Below are 17,141 nucleotides of genomic sequence, written 5' to 3' on the forward strand. Positions count from 1 at the left end.
CTGTTAACTAAGGCTATAGAGGAGACTCATTTAACTTTCTCCCTTAGTGGTCTTGGTGCCACTAGATGGGACAGAACACCACACCCAGAAAGAGTATGGGTTACGTACTTCCTCTAGCTGAGGAAGCGCGTCCTGAGCTTCAGTGTCTTCCCAGTTGAAATCCTGGATGAGCCCCCATTTGTAACACTGACAGACCCTGGTCGTCAGCAGGCGGGATCAAACCTGGGACCTCTGGAGCTAAGTGCATGAGCTAAAAGCCAACTGGCTTTTGGCTAAGGCTGTAGAGCAGACTCATTTAACTCTCTTAGTAGTCTCGGTGCCACTAGATGGGACAGAACACCACACCCAGAAAGTGTGTGGGTTACACCACATTTCAGGAAAGATGTGGCCAGACTGGAGAAAGTCCAGAGAAGAGCAACAAAAATGATTAAAGGTCCAGAAAATGTGACCTATGAGGGAAGATTGAAAAAATTGGGTTTGTTTAGTCTGGAGAAGAGAAGACTGAGAGGGGACATGATAAGTTTTCAAGTACATAAAAGGTTATTACAAGGAGGATGGAGAAAAATTGTTCTCCTTAACCTCTGAGACTAGAACAAGAAGCAATGGGCTTAAATTGCAGCAAGAAGGTTTAGGTTGGACATTAGGAAAAAATTCCTAACTGTCAGGGTAGTTAAGCATTGTAATAAATTGTCTAGGGATGTTGTAGAATCTCCATCATTGGAGAGTTTTAAGAGCTGGTTAGACAAACACCTGTCAGGGATGGCCTAGATAATATTTAGTGCTGGCTTAAGTGCAGGGGACTGGACTACAAGACCTCTTGAGGTCCTTTCCAGTCTTACTATTCTATGATTCTAAGGGTTTTGTCTCACAGACCAGATATTCTGACAGGCACATAGGGAAGCATGATGTCCCGTTCCAGTCCTCAAAAGATAGAGACAGACAGACAGAAAAGAAGGAGCAGTAACGAACACACTTAAGAAATGACATCTGGAGGCAGAAGAAAGAAGAAACATGACATTCCCTCTTTCCTTGTCTTTGTGTATGTAAAAAAGGACAATAACCTTTTCAGAACTACACACCTGAAATTTTAGCCATATTTTCCTCTAACATGTTTTCTCTACTTGTTCATTATCTCTCCTCTCCCATTCTCTCCCTTTTTTTCTGGTTCATTTTCTTTCTTCCCTTTTTTTTCTGATCATCCTTTGTTCCTCTTCCTCTGTTTGCCAGAAGCTGGGAATGCGCGACAGGTGATGGCTCACTTAATAATTACCTGTTCTGTTCATTCCCTCTGGGGCACCTGGCATTGGCCACTGTCGGAAGACAGGATATTGGGCTCAGTGGACCTTTGGTCTGACCCAGTATGGCCGTTCTTATGTTCTTATGTTTCTTGCTTCATTTTTTCCTCCTTCTTTGTACTTCACTTTCTGTTCCTGCTCTCCCTTGCTTTTTATGCACATGCTTTTGTGAACATATGGAAAGGGAGCAAATTCTACAGCTATTGCTTCCCCTCTGCCCCCCCCCCAGTGCATTTTGGCTGCCTTGACATTTTTAGCATTAAAGCCCATGGACCAGTGTCAGCACAAGTACATGCACACATTGGGAAAGCTGCTCACATACCTGACAATGCTTGGGTTGCATTTTACAAGCCCTGATGTAGTGACACATGGGCATGTTGTGAATGGGCTGTGTGCAAAACTAAGTAAAAGATCATAGAATCATAGACTTTAAGGTCCCCATTATGATCATCTAGTCTGACCTCCTGCACAACGCAGGCCACAGAATCTCACCCACCCACTCCTGTATCGAACCTATGTCTGAGCCATTGAAGTCCTCAAATCATGGTTTAAAGACTTCAAGGTGCAGAGAATCTTCCAGTAAGTGACCCGTGCCCCACGCTGCAGAAGAAGGCGAAAACCCCCCAGGGCCTCTGCCAATCTGCCCTGGAGGAAAATTCCTTCCTGACCCCAAATATGGCGATCAGCTAAACCCTGAGCATGTGGGCAAGACTCACCAGCCAGACACCCAGGAAAGAATTCTCTGTAGTAACTCAGATCCCATCCCATCTCACATCCCATCACAGGCCATTGGGCATATTTACCGCTAATAGCCTAATTTTGGCAATTAGTTGGTGTTTGACTATCCCATTATACCATCCCCTCCATAAACTTATCAAGCTTAGTCTTGAAGCCAGATCTGTCTTTTGCCCCCACTGCTCCCCTTGGAAGGCTGTTCCAGAACTTCACTCCTCTGATCGTTAGAAACCTTCGTCTAATTTCAAGTCTAAACTTCCTGATGGCCAGTTTATATCCATTTGTTCGATGGATATGGGGAAAGATTCCTTACTGCTTTTATAAATACAATTCACATACGAGATAAAATTTGTGTGGAGGTTTAACGACTGGAATCTGTTTAATCATTATCTTCCCACTGTACTAGAACAGAAACCAAATAGTAGCTTAAAAAGTTGCTGATGCATTGCTGTTTTTAAAGCTTCCTCGTCCTCACCCATCCCTGCTTTCATAATTGTAATTCTCAGTCCCATTTTACAACATCTTGTTCATTATTTTAAAAGGAAATAAAGCAGAAGGAATAGAGAGAACACTGAATGATACACAAAGGGGATTAAAATATGAATTGGGTACATAGAATCTGAATAAGATACTAAATGGCCTAAACACATCTAAAAATATGAATGTCATATTACAGTTGTGTTGTGTTTGTCTTTAATAAGGTGTTCTCTATTTCAGAGTTAATGTATATGTTTTGTGAAAAAAGGGTTAGTATACAAACTACATGTTGGTCAGAATGAAAAGAAGTGTTTCTCGCTGCTGCAGGAATCCCTATTCTCTTCCCAGCAATGTTCCCTCAACACAAAATGTATTATTCCTGGGAGTTCACAAGATGGTAGGACTTTTGATCGACAGATTCATAAGTTTCTCTTCTCCCCTCCCATTCACCTGTCCATATGAAACAGTCCTTCTCACCAAAAGGCCTTTCTTCTCCAACACTTTCTATTCTATTTACTCATCAAAAGTAGAATGGGAGGAAGACTTCAGGGAAGCATGTGCTGAGAAAGTGTCATTGGGAAGGGAAAAATAACTCCTACAATGGTGAGTAATTTTTTCCATGCCTTTCTTCTGCGCTTCACCCTGAGCATGAAATGATAGTTCCACACAAGCACAGAATGAAGAAGATGGGGATATGCCAAAGAATAAAATAATTGTTGGTAAAAGAAAGGCCCTCTGTCTTACAGAGGAAGCAGTAGCATAGGCGCCAACTTCTCCTGGCGCCGGTGGGTGCTCGACCCCTCCCCCCGCCCCGACCCCACCCCTGCCCCCGCCCAATTCTAACCCCTTCCCCAACGTCCCCACCCCAACTCCCCCCCCTCCCTGCCCCTATTGGACCCCTTCCCCAAATCCCTGCCCCAGCCCCGCCTCCTTCCCTGAGCACGCCGCATACCCACTCCTCCCCCCTCCCTCCCACAGCTTGTTATGCTGCGAAACAGCTTTTCGCGGCGGCAAGTGCTGGGAGGAGAAGCGGGGATGCGGTGCACTCAGGGGAGGAGGCGGAGGTGAGCTGGGGCGGGGCGGGGAGCTGCTGCACCCACCAATTTTTCCTCCAGCCCCGGAGCACCCACGGAGTCGGCGCCTATGAGCAGTACTTAAACTCTTTAATGCCATTTAAAGGTTATACACAGGTCCTAGAATGCTGCTTGGCACATGAACTCCCTCTTCTGACCTTCGAACAGCCCCTCAACCCTGCCAAGCTCATCATCAAAAGCAAGTTCCCCACAGACCAGGACACACCAACTCAAAGTAGCACCAGCCCCTGCCAGAACAACAGTTGCAAACCCTGCAGACATATCTCCACTGCTACGATGATCAATACTCTACACAACACACCTTTCAAGATTCACAAGTCCTACACATGCTTATCACAACATGTGATGCACCTCATCCAGTGCATCGAATGCCCCAATAACAACTATGTGGGTAAAACCAGTCATTTTACAAGGTGTGATTCCTACTTGATGCCAATTTGATTTAACTCCTACTGGATTAGCCACAGAAGGCTCCCTGATAAAGTTGGATTAGGAAGATCTGGAATCAAGTCTCAGTTGCAGTAAAGTTGAGCACTCACAGCAACTCTTGAAGCTAAACTAGGAACTCTGTTAATGATGTAAGTCCTCTATACTGTCTGACTACAAATGGGAAAATGCAGCCTTTAAACATGGAGTTGAATTGGCTCCTGCACCCAGCTCCTGGAAATACATAGCTATCCAAAATACAGCTACAGGCTGAGCACAGTTTCTACTGCCTTCAAATCCAACAGTTACTTTGGGATATATTAGCACATGTTCTATCTCTCTCATACTTTCCAAGGCTTGCAGCACAACATTTGAAAACAGTAGAACCAATGCTGACGACTAGAACACCCGAACGTCATCCACTTGCTGCTGAATGCCCCAGCTCCTGTGGGACTCTCCTGTGTCAATGAATGGCTAAGAATTGTATTACCTTTAAAGTGTCTGTCTAGTCTGGAGTCAGATTAGCACCTTCAGAATAAAGGGGTGACTCCCATCTCTTTTTAGGACCTGTAAGTACTTCCTTAAAATCACAAGAAGGCTTACCGGCATCAGACTACTTCTTTGCCATCTTTCTACCCTATTTTAATGGCCCCGGTTCTGATCTTGTTAAAACTGAAAAACTACTCTTCTCCTGAAAAAAAGATAAAATCAAAATTTTGCTGGAGCACAGTAACTTTCTTATTTTTTCTTTCTTAGACCTATTTGAAAAATATAGGTAACATTCATCCCTACCGGGTTTTTACCATGCAGGCTTGTCAACTAATCTCTATCCTCTCTCACACACACACCAAGAAGATTTAGACTGGAACCTGAGAGACCTTTGAATGCTAAAGTCATTCTGCCTGAACAGTTAAATGGCAGGGGAAGGCAAATGAGTTCTCAATCAAATACTGATTACCCTCTCAACTTCCAAGGAATATTACTTTTCATGCTGAGGGAGCCAGGATGAGGAATTAAAATAATTATCAAATTATAGAGCCAAGTTGGGGCTGGGCATCATTAACCTAGAGAATCTTTGGAATATTTATTTAAAGAGTGGTATGTTTTCCTTCAGTGAGCAGGGAAGGTTTTTTTCCTCTTGACTTACTCTGTGCCTTCCCTCCCCCCCCGCCCCACACACACATACACATACTTTCTTTTTGGAAGCACTGGAGAGAAGGCAGCTTTTCTTGAACAACAGACCATGGAATTCACTCTTTTTTTGGCTGCTTTCCCCCACTTTTAAAAAGTAAATTCCATGGTAGATTAGGACACACTTATTTACTGAATTAGGGATTTTTAAAAGTTCACACAAAACCTGAAGATGGTGTCAAAATTTGGAAACATATAAGTGAAATGCTTTGACAAATGCAAATCAGTGTAGTTCTGAATTTACTGGCACAGTAATCTGTCTTATCTCTTCCTGTTTGATCTTATATTTAGTTGTACAAGGCTTAATTACATAAACTGCATGGAATTTGACCAATAATGTCAAAGGCTTAATGTTAACCACCACAAAAGCCAGCACATTTAGAGCTTAGTCTGCCATTCAGTCGTTAACTCATCCCATTGTATAGAGGTAATGTAGGAAACCGGGCAAGCTTAAATTCATACATACTTTAATATCAAAGCACAATGGGATGAGGACAGGGCTGAATTCCTTTGCTTTGGCAATGCCAAGATAGTCCCTTAGCATTTGTTAACTGTTTTGTATTTGCCGCCTTTGTTTTTAAATAATAATATAAAATATTTTATAACAATTACAAATGTTCATTAACATCATTGCATGTGCACTGACATCACATTGCAGCTGGGCAGATGTCAGTGTAGGTTTATGCGAGAGTTAAACTGATGACATGATGGTTTTATAGACCAGATATGGCACCTCGACAAAATGGTTAAAACTGTATTAGAAATGCATAGACCGATATATTAGAGTAAACATTAGCTCCTGGGAAAAGGAAGAGCGAGCATCTCTCCTTTTTCAGGGAGGGGACTTTCTTTAAAGTTCAGACTTTAAAATAATTCACAACTTAAAAGTTATACACCAAACTTTTCAGTTCTAAAATGCCCAGTTATAAACCTGGAAGCCACAGGGTTTTTAATGGAAATAGTATTTGACCTTATACGGCCATACAACACAACATTTTTGCTTCAGTTCTGTTAACGATTTGAAACCACTGCAGAAACTTTTGAGAACTTCTGTGCTATGAATTCTTTGTCCATAATAAAAAGACCAAACTTAGCCAAATTTATTCATTTAAAAATCATTAAGCAGTGGAAACTTTGATGGTATAATTTCCTGGTTTTTGGAAATACACTCTGGGAGAAATTGGGGCTAATAAATCTCAAAATCTAACTGATTTCAGTTAGTTTATAATTTACCATTAGGAGTAAAGCTTGGTTTTAATGAGAATGCTGTGCATGATGTGTGGGTGGTACATTTTCAACCACTTAGCAAACTGAGGCAAGCAATGCTAATATTGTTGACAGTTAAGCTATTAAAGAAGGGCTGTGCTTCCTATTGCATGCATTACACTGACACTATACTTTCTTTCCTTTCCTTTTTCCTGTGCCATGCTTGCTGTGTAGCAAATGGAATCTCTTGCAGTAAGTTGAAGTTCTTTCATATTCTTTGTCCAGCTAGAGATGGACTAATACAGCCTGGTTTTACTGTTTGTTTGTTTTTTCTTTTTATCTCTTGGCATGTTTTCCCTTTTTCTTTTCATTTTTTCCTTAGCAATTTTGATTCAACATGTTGTAAGTAACTAAGTTGTGTTTTGAGTCACTTTTCTCTTGAAGCAGAAATCTAAGCTACTATTACAAATTCTGGCATTGTCACATACCATTTAGAAAAGGTCTTTAAATTAATTTTGAATGTGAGTCAGTCTTGTTTAACAGTCCAGACTCCAAGTAGCTTTAATAAGCTAGAATGGAGAGCTGAAGTGGTTATTTTAAAACTTGTAGTGTTTCAATATATCTCTATGAAACATTGGAAATACTAATTTTAAATTAGGTTTTAAAATGTTTTCATCATATGCTAATTTGAACAATTTCACCATGTTGTCATTTCAATAAGTATCCACAAATAAAAAAAAGTAAGCTGCATGATATGATATTTAACTGCTAAATATATCAAACTTACATATTAGTTTAGTTTTGCACAATTATGTTAGCTTAAACTAGTAGTCAGAAGGGAAAAACTGAATGTTAAAACTATAGTATTGGCTATCTTAAAGGTTCAAAAATCACAAGTTAACCCCCCAAAATCATGAGATGTTAAAAAAAGTTATATTGTGTTTTTTGGTCTGTGTTTGATTTTTGAATTCTCCCCACCTGCCCTCAGTTCATGTGTGACAATTACTGTGGCCCACTCTCCCAAAATGATTGGGTAAAATCATTTTGCCCCTGCAGCAAGAATCACCCATACCTGCTCATTCCCCTGCCCAGGAATTAATTCTGCCCTCCCAATCCCCAAATCAGTTCTGTCCCCTTACCAGAGCTGCCTGTCACATTAATTCTGCTCATCCCCAATTTTGACCGCTGAAGTTACCCCTTCAGTTCTGCCCCCACATCTGCCCCACCTTCACATCAGTTCTGCACCTAGGGTGAGCAGACAGCAAATGTGAAAAATTGGGACCGGGGTGGGGGGAGGGGTAATAGGAGCCTATATAAAAAAAAAAAGACCCAAAAATCGGGACTGTCACTATAAAATCGGGACATCTGGCCACCCTATCTGCACCCCACCCCCAAGCCTCAGCTCTGCTCCTTCTGCAGCTACTGGTGTGGGGGTGGAGGCAGCTGCAGTAGGTTTCTTCTTCTTCCCTTTGCCAGGCCAGGTGTTGCAAGGAGAGAGCAAGTTGTTCCCAGGAGGGAAGGAGGAGTGGAGCCGTCCTAAATTAATGGGATTTTTCTGTTCCTTCCTCCCCACTCTTGTGAGAACGGTTCCTGAGGGCACAGGGGGGAAAGGTCTGCCTGCTTCCTGTAGCAGCCCTAGCTGGCTGCTCTTCCCCAGGAAATGAGCATGCGGGGAAGGCAGCCAGTCAGAGGGGTTTTACCTCCAGGTAGTGCTGAAATTCACCAGAGGGCAGGAGCTTCTCATGTCATTGCGAGACTGGCTCCAACCCTGGCCAAACTCTTGTGACTTGTGGAGATATTGCAAGGGTTGGTAACACTCTGTGATTAAATCAGAACCTTGTTTCTAACTAATTGCTGGTTACAAATTACAGAAGTATCATACTTAATCTCTCACGTGGGAGATGAGGAAGAAGCACTTTGCATTGCTGTCAAGTGATTCCATCATGTGACACTCAGAATGAGCTGTGTCCAGCCTCCTTGTGCTAATAAAGAGTTGACACAATACTGGTTTGGGGTAGAGTTGGTTGAAAAGAACAATGTCTCATAAAGCCTTTTGTGAGGTATTTTTTGTTAACAAGCTTCTAAACAGGGCCTCCCAGAGGATTCAGGGGGTCTGGGGCAAAGCAATTTCAGGGGCCCCTTCCATAAAAAAAAAGTTGCAATCCTATAGAATACTATATTCTCGTGGGGGGCCCTTGCGGGGCCCGGGGCCTGGGGCAAATTGCCCCACTTGCCTCCCCCTCTGGGCAGCCCTGCTTCTAAAGCAACAAAAGCAGCCACTGAGATTATGTCTAGGCACAAGTCCTTTTGGTCCCTTTTGAAGCTTTAAAGGTTTTGTTTTTTCTTTTAAAAAGTCTGTAAGACAAATCATTCCCTACACAAGTTAATCCTTCCTGCATGAGAGACAGGAAGCTCCTTGAATTTGGATTCAAAGCATTTCCACCTCATGGTTCAGTCAGGGACACAGAATTTGGCCCCTGGTCCACCTGTAGAGTTAGCGGAGGGTTCAGAACCCCAAAACCCACACTCTTGGGAAAGCCACAACTCCAGGTCCATCTGCTCCTCTGAACCTCATAGCTGCTATAGCCATTCCATGATACCTTAGTATCCTCAGTCCCCCCTTGGGGATGGAGTTGCACATCGTGTTAAGAGAATAATTTTAAGTTAATACTCCTGGGGCAATATTAACTTAAGATGGCAGGAATGATACCACAGAGACCAGAACTCCCCTTATCTATGGAACTTGATCCCCATCCCAGAGTCCCCATGGAGTGATTTCATCAAGGTTGAGGAAAAGGGGGTTTATGTGGCAGAACCAGCACTTCCTACCTCCCCCACACATTCTATGTCCACATGATTGGATTCACTGCTTTTTGTTCCTTTCCACTCATAGAAGCAGAAGGGAGCATTTGGCTCAATTGGAGCACCGCCTTGTTATTCTTATTGTCGTTTATGACTTGTATTATCATAGCACCTAGGAGTGCCGGTCATGGGACAGGACCCCATTTTGGATTTCCTTTCTCTCAGAAGACATCTCTCTGACCACTTTTGAATTTTAAAAGCATTATATATATGCAAGTTACTGCCCCTCTTTGTGCCTCAGTTTCCCCATCTGTAAAATGGGGATAATGATACTGACCTCCTTTGTAAAGCACTTTGACATCTACTGATGAAAAGTGCTATATAAGAGCTAGGAATTATTATTCTGAACTGTGACCAGCTACAGACAAAACAATATCGTGGGTGTTTTCACTCTGATATGTGATCATAGTTTAGTAAAATCATGCCAACCAGCTTTTTCTTACCAGAGAAACAGTAATAGATATATCCCCAAATATGTTTTATTGGCTGCACAAAAATGACCCAAAATCTGCTGCTCTTTATTAATGTTTTCTCCTCCTATACATCTTTCCTTAGCAATTGGAACTGTGTCAGAGATTATATAAGCTCCACTTCCAGCTGCTGTTGCTTTTTCAGTCGTACTGTAAACTCATTGGACAGGTGCATGAAGTTAGTTCCATGCCAGAGGTATGTCATAAGCACAACCAAGCCTTCTACTAAAATAATCACTGTATCTTTGTATTTTTATTTCTACATGTTTTCACCAAAAATTAATTATTAACCTGAACTATGGGTCTCCAAACTAAATGTTTCTATAACACTCCTTTGTCTGAATTAAAATGTGTTTGGGAATTCTGCACTGTATATAAGAGACAGTACAGTGATTCAAAGTTTGAGTTCTTTTATGCTGTCAGTCTTCAATGGTAATTTCAGTAATTTGCATGGTAATGAGTGAAAATACTAAATTAGGCCCAGTCCTGCAGAGATTTATTCAAATACTTAATTTAACATGTTGGGATTATTCATACTATGTAAAATTAAGTAAGTGCATAAGTCTTTATAGGATCAAAGAAAATTTTCAGGGAAATTGACCTTGCTTCCATTGTCTGGAAATGATTCTTATTCTAGGGCATGGTTGACGTTAGTTGGACTTCGTGACCAGATCTACACTAGGAGCACTTTGCCACTACAACTATACCAGCAAAGTGCTCCTAGTGGATGCAGTTTATACTGGCAATACTGCACTTTTGCTTATTCCAGACCCCCGAATGAAATAAAAAGCTTCTAGTGTAGATATAATTATACCAGCAAAAGCACATTTTTTCTGGTGTAACTGAGTCTACACTGCAGCTTTCCCAGTGCAGCTGTCTCAGTCAGGGATCACACCTCTTCACACCCCTGATTGACATAGCTATGCTGGCAGAAGTCTGTAGTATAGACTTGACCTTAAGCTTGCATTGTAAGTGTTCATGCCGTACCTCTTCTGTGGATTCACAAAGGTCTCCAGTCTCTGCTGCTGTCGATCTGACTCTATCCAAGAGTACTAAATTCACTTAAAAGAAAAAATATTAAAATTATAATGTATGAAGAACTATAATATCATCATAGTCATTTAATTTTAATTTGATTCATAAAGATTGTGTCGTTTGTTTTAGAAAATGTTTCCTAAAATTTCTCACTACATCTTTGAGATACAGTAGTTCTAAAACCATGACACAGAAATGGTCTATTTTGAGCTTGATAGCTGGCCATTTCTCTTCAGATATTTCTACACAGATTACTTTTTTAAAATGCTTCACATCAGCAGGTTTTGGAGGCAAATATATTCTCATAAATATTCCAAAACACATAATATATTAAGAAACGGTATTTTTCATGTAACCACTGTATATTCTGTGGTCATCACTTAAGAGAAGATGATAAAATAAATTACAGCATATATTTTTTTCCTTGTAAAAATCTGTTATATATGAAAATAGTGGGAAAGAACTAGTGCTTTTAATATGATCGTATTCTTAGAACAAGAAGTTTCAAATTGTAAAGTGTATACAGCAAGTAGCTCGCAGATTTTGTAGTAATTGGGGATTGTTTAATTTATATAGTTATTGGTTTAATTCAAGTGTGATTGTGGTGTGGACACTACACTCAATCTGAATATTACCATATCTTTATCTTGAGAAGCTGCTGCAAAGTATGTTTTGTAATATTGCTAGGCTATTCTCTTTTATGGTAATGGATCATATTGCAGAGGACCGTTATTAGGACTCTAGTACCATGAATGGTAGACTTTCTTTTTTAAGATCTTAGTAATTTTTTTTAGTAGAGGGTTGATTTTGTAAGCATATTTAAGCACAATACCCGAGGTTAATGAGTGAATCAATGGGATCATTTGTTACAATTAATGCAACCTACAGAGTGGAAAAAAACAATAGGAGGAATAGTTTTAATCATGAAAGTAGCATGTTTTGCTGGATACATTAACTATTATTTAAAAGAAATAGCCACTGTCAGTTGCTGTCACAGTCGATAGAACATGTTTATCACATATTGTCATGTTCTGTTACATCCTTAGAACCAAATTAAGGCATTGTGAATTGTCTGTCTTTTGCCACGTTAAATTTTCTGTCCAGTAAAAGGGTTACATAACTACTATCTCCTTATTGAACATTTCAGGGGGTTGATCCTGTTAGATATGATATATTTTGAAAGCTAGATGTGTTCTGATATGTTAAAAGCCAAATGCAAAGCAGAGGATTGAATAAAGAATAAGAATAAGATCTTTTCAGTTTGTGTACAGTATGAGACAAACATATACTGTATGAGAAAATTTTTGCCATTGAGATGGAGAAGCGTTGTTTTTGTATTAAAATGATGTTTGTTCACAAGCAACAAATAATTCTAATATGATGATAGAGCTGATCTGAAATGTATTGCTGCTTCTTGATACAAAAGGAAAATATAAATATGTTTATCAATTCTTGTCTTTGAACAGCTCCTAAATATGTCAAGAGAACTGAGTGAATTAAAGAAAAATCTTAAAGATGCTACTGCTGCTATTGCAGCTGATCCTCTAAATATGGAAGCTGCCTTATCTGAGCCCACATTCAGTTCTACAGAAGCAGCCATTCAATCCATGCTGGAGTGTTTAAAAAGCAATGAACTTGGTAAAGCTTTACTACAGATAAGAGAATGCAGGCAAGTTTTCCCACATGATTTATACTAAACCGTCACATTATTAAAAATGCATGTTTTTATCAGTTTCCTAAGTGGATTGTTTCTCCAGCAAGAACATTTAAGTGATATCTTGAGTAACTTTGAGGATGTTAATACTAGATCAAACAAATCTCATTATCCTAATTTCTTTAATTATAGTATCGATCAAAAGTACTGCAGTGAAATTGTTTTTGAAAATTTATTCACTTGTAGGACCAGATCCTCAGCAGGTGTAAATCATTAGTTTACACCAGCTAAGGATCCAGCCCATTGTCTTTTCCATTTCTTTGTATGAGTTTTCATTTTCCAGTTTTATATGATGGGGCTTACATTTCATATGGTATGTGAATTCAGTGTCTAATATTCTGGGTCTGATTAACAAGTGTTGTGAAATTATTTAGTTCCGGTATGATTATAGATACGTCGAAAATACAATTCATGTATATATCTATGTCAAATATCATCCCACCAAACAAGTAATAACATAAATGTGCTTTCCATTGGTTGCACTGCAGGAGTTTGTGGCCAAATGACATCTTTGGAAGCAATTCTGATGATGAGGTCCAGACACTACTGAATATTTACTTCCGGCATCAAACACTGGGCCAGACTGGCACTTATGCACTAGTGGGCTCCAACCAGAGCCTGACTGAAATCTGTACCAAACTAATGGAGCTGAATATAGAGATTCGCGACATGATTCGCAGAGCTCAGAGTTACCGGGTCATCAATACTTTTCTTCCAGACTCCAGTGTTTCCGGCACAAGTCTCTGACAGGAGTCTTGTGTCCCCTTTCTCTTTCAAGCTGGGAGTGCTGCCCTGCTGGAGTGAGGTGGTTCAGTGTCTTCTCGGCCTTAGAAAAGTTTGGTCAAGCTGTACTCACTCTTGTTACATTTAGGACTTCTTCTAAAAAGAGATGGGCAGAACTTCAAATGTGTAGCAATACTGTAAGGACAAAGGAAGCATAGAATATCCAGGACAGAATCCTTTGTTCTGTGTTGCACAAAAATTGGTTAGCATTTCACTGAGCAACTGCAACTCACTACTGAAGAAGTGACTTCCATTGCATACCAAAGCCTACTACACTGAACAGTACTTCCTTTTTAGAAAATTATTTTAGATTGGCAAAAGTGCAATGTTTCCTTCACTATAGAATATTTTTTCTTATAAAACGTGAACATTTTTTCTCTTTTTTGTGTTGTTTGGTTGAGCGAAAGCTGGGCAAAATGAAGCTGGCCACAGAACATTGCAAAATTGGTCGAAAGCTGAGAGCCTGTGTATATGAAACAAATTGTAAATGGACTACAATTTACTGTACACTGTAATTTGAATATGATTACTGTATCTTAAAACAATGAGCTGCTATGAAGTACATTTCCTAATGTTGCTAGGCTACTGTTTCTGAAGGTACTGGATCATATTGCAGAGGTCTGTTCTTAGGCCCTGAATGCCATGAATGGTCTAGGTAGATTTTCTCTTTTTTTTCTTCTTTTTGTTAAGGACTTTGGCTGCTTTTTACTAGAAGGTTGCTTTTATTAATATATTTATACTATTAAAGGATGGTTGATCTGATTTACCTTACCATTTTGTAGGAAAAAGTCACATCACATATTCAAAATCTTTTGAACTCTCACGCATGCATATTTTTATTTAATATAAATCTGGACTATAAAATTTAAAATATTTATGTGAAATGCAAGTTCTCACTTTACGTTCTTAAAAAGATGTCTTATTTGATTTGTTATATATATATAACATATATATAATATAAGTCATTCTTGTATGTTTTTGTTTCCTTACATTTAACTGCTGTTAAATGTGTGCATGTAAATCTGTTGCACATCTGAGACACTCTTATTCAGACATTATATAACTTATTCAGGCTGTAAATACACTTAGTTTTTTGTGAAGTAACATTGGTTGATATTTTGATCAGTACATTCATTTAACTAAAATATAAAAGTCATATATCACAACTGCGTATGTGCTGATTGGTTTGCTGAAGATCTTGTTCTTGACTGAGTCTACAATACTGACTCAAACTATTAATAACATGCAGACACTGAAATGTTCCTAATTATTTCCTTCTGAAAAGTCTAAGCCCATTATACAGAAAGAAAATGTAAGATATCTGTATTCTATTCCTCAGCAATAACATGTAAAGGGAAGAACAAATTGACTGTAGATTTTTAAAAAAACAAGTTTCTAAAATCTCATGGTTTAAAGTTCAGTTCTGAAAAGTGACTATGACTGTAGCACTGTGGCCTTCCAGCTTTGTGTCTGAAAGATTTCCATCTCAGGTGTTCTTGGTTTACAGGTACTAACATCTTCTAACTGGCAGCGTTGCCAATCCAATCTGGCATCTGAGAGTCAAGTAGCATTTCTTCCTTTGAAAACACAATGACTTGCCACCCTTCTCTTATTCCTTGCTTGCACAGCTATAATTGATTGGTCCTGTAATTGGAAGTTGGTAAACAACTGTGTTGCTGCACAAAAAGATATATAATCCATCTCTCAGATCTGTGTTGACCCTGCAGGGCTACAAGTACTAAAATGACTGCACCACAACTAAAGGTGGGGCAGAATTTGTGCGGGCTTACCCAAAGGAGGACAGCTCTGCATTGTGATTGGGGGAGGGAGAGAAAGAAGGTCAGAAACTGCTGCAAAAGGTGCTTGGTGGTCAACTTTGCAGCAATGACTCACTCCCCCCTCCCCCCTGGTATGTGCATAAAGGTACAAAACCTGGGGGAGGCAAGTCTCTATGTGAAAGCAGCAAGGAAGCCAGCAGAACAGGAACAGGCTGGGGCTCTAAGGCTTGCTGCAGGACCACATGGCAGCAGCATGGCCCCAAGAAAGCATGGCTCCAGAAAAGCAGTAAACAGCACTGGCAACAGCATGGTTCCAGGGGCACAGAGAAAGGGAAGTTCAGGAAAATGGGGGGGTATTACTCCCCTCCCCTGGCCCCAGAGACAAGGAAGGGCAGGCACAGGCAAATTACACAGAAGGGGACAGTGAAAAGAAGGGGAACTAGTGTCCCCTGCCCCAGGGCCGGTGCAACCGTTTAGGCAAACTAGGCGGCCGCCTACGGTGCCTAGTGGTTGGGGGGCCTAAAAGCCCGCTCAGGTAAGGCGGTGGAGTGGAGGTGACCTGCGGCAGGGGGGCGCGGGGAGGGCCGCCCACAGTAACGGGGGGGGGGCGCACAGGGGAACCGCTCCCCGCCCCAGATCACCTACATTCTGCCTCCTCCGCTGAGCACTCAGCCCCCGCTCTAAGTCTCCTCCAATCGGTGCCGCAAGCCTGCGAGGGGAGGAGAACTAGAGCGGCGCCGGCATGCTCAGCGGAGGAGGCAGAGCCGAGGTGAGCTGGGGCGGGCTCCCCGGGCGGGGTTAGCTGCCGCAGGGGGGGGCATCTCCCCAGGCAGGGTTAGCTGCCACGGGGGGGGTCTCCCTGGGCAGGGTTAGCTTCTGGGGGGGGCTTCCCGGGTGGGGGGCTGGGTTAACTGCAGCAGGGGGGCGGGGTTAGCTGGATGACGGGGGGCGTGCAAGGTGGAAGCCTAGGGCGCGAAACTTCCTTGCACCGGCCCTGCCTTGCCCCCAGGTTCTTTCACCCCCAGGCAGCCTGGAAGGTGCAACCAGGAACGGTGAATTTGCAAGCAAGGTGAAGCAATCAGCGTTTGCAAAGCAAGGAATTCAGTGTGCATGGGGGGGAGCAGTCAGTGTGGTGGATGACTCACCACCTAGGAATGAGGAGTTATAAACATCAGCATGGGTTTGGCCCCCCCTCTCATTTCACTTGGAGCAAGCGGGTGTCTCTTGGGAGGGGGAGGGGGAGGGAGCAAGGGACAATTAATGTGGGGGTGAGTGGGAGGGACAGAGGAAGGCAAGGACAATTTAACTGTTTCATAGCTGTATGCTCCTTGCTGCTCAGGTGCCTATACCTTTGCTGGAAAGGGGACAGGCACTGGCAGGGCAGCCCCAAGGGAATCCATGGACTGGAAGGAAACCCAAAACAGACAGTACTGCAGCAGGGGCAAGGGGGCTCACAAGTACGTGGACTGCTACTGTTTAATAACTCAAGGCAGCCTCATGGACTAAGGGAGGCAAATGATCATAGGAAAGTGTCCACACACTCAGGTGAGCAGGCTGTGTGCATTAATGGGGTGGTCAGCTAAGATGTGCAGCAAATGGTCAGTGACGTTTCTGAGGTTTTCTCCACAGCATTACAATGCTTCAAAGGGCGCAAGGTCACCTAAAAACCAGGATGTTTTCTTCCACCTAACACAAGGGATGGTGGATGCTGATCCTGGGGGTGAGTGTAATCTAAACCACACGGAGATTGGGGAAATGGGTGGTAGAGGTGTTATCCGGCCTTCCAGCCTGGCAAAGGGTGGCAATTGCAGGGGCCACAGCCAGGTGCAGGGACCGTGTTCAACCAGTCACTCAGTGAGTTCACCTAAGGGGAACAGGAGTCAGCCAATTGGGGTATTAAATACTCTGGGCCCAGGAGTGGAAGGTTGAGAAGCCTGGGCAGACCCACCTAGGGGTTGCACCTTCAGGGGGCGCGGGAGGAGCACTGACAGTATTACACAGCTGCTGCAAGCTAATTTGCATTTACAACAGCAGTTTCAGGCAGCTAGATGTAAAGGGTCTGCACAGGGTGACAG

The 17,141-nt window shown here is 41.9% G+C and overlaps 1 protein-coding gene across 1 annotated transcript in view; it reads left to right on the plus strand.

The window, feature by feature from the left end:
* Positions 1-15,147, plus strand: part of LOC112113029 (protein furry homolog) — a 285,155-nt gene extending 270,008 nt beyond the window's left edge. The window contains exons 59-61 of the mRNA XM_029911959.1: positions 9,842-9,952; positions 12,258-12,460; positions 12,994-15,147. Coding sequence (XP_029767819.1) covers positions 9,842-9,952; positions 12,258-12,460; positions 12,994-13,252 — 573 coding nt within the window. The 3' untranslated portion in view covers positions 13,253-15,147. The remainder of the gene's footprint in view (positions 1-9,841; positions 9,953-12,257; positions 12,461-12,993) is intronic.
* The last annotated feature ends 1,994 nt before the right edge of the window (positions 15,148-17,141 follow it).

Source organism: Terrapene carolina, unplaced genomic scaffold, assembly GCF_002925995.2.
Source record: "Terrapene carolina triunguis isolate 2854851 unplaced genomic scaffold, T_m_triunguis-2.0 Scaffold139, whole genome shotgun sequence".
Lineage (NCBI taxonomy): Eukaryota > Metazoa > Chordata > Testudines > Emydidae > Terrapene > Terrapene triunguis.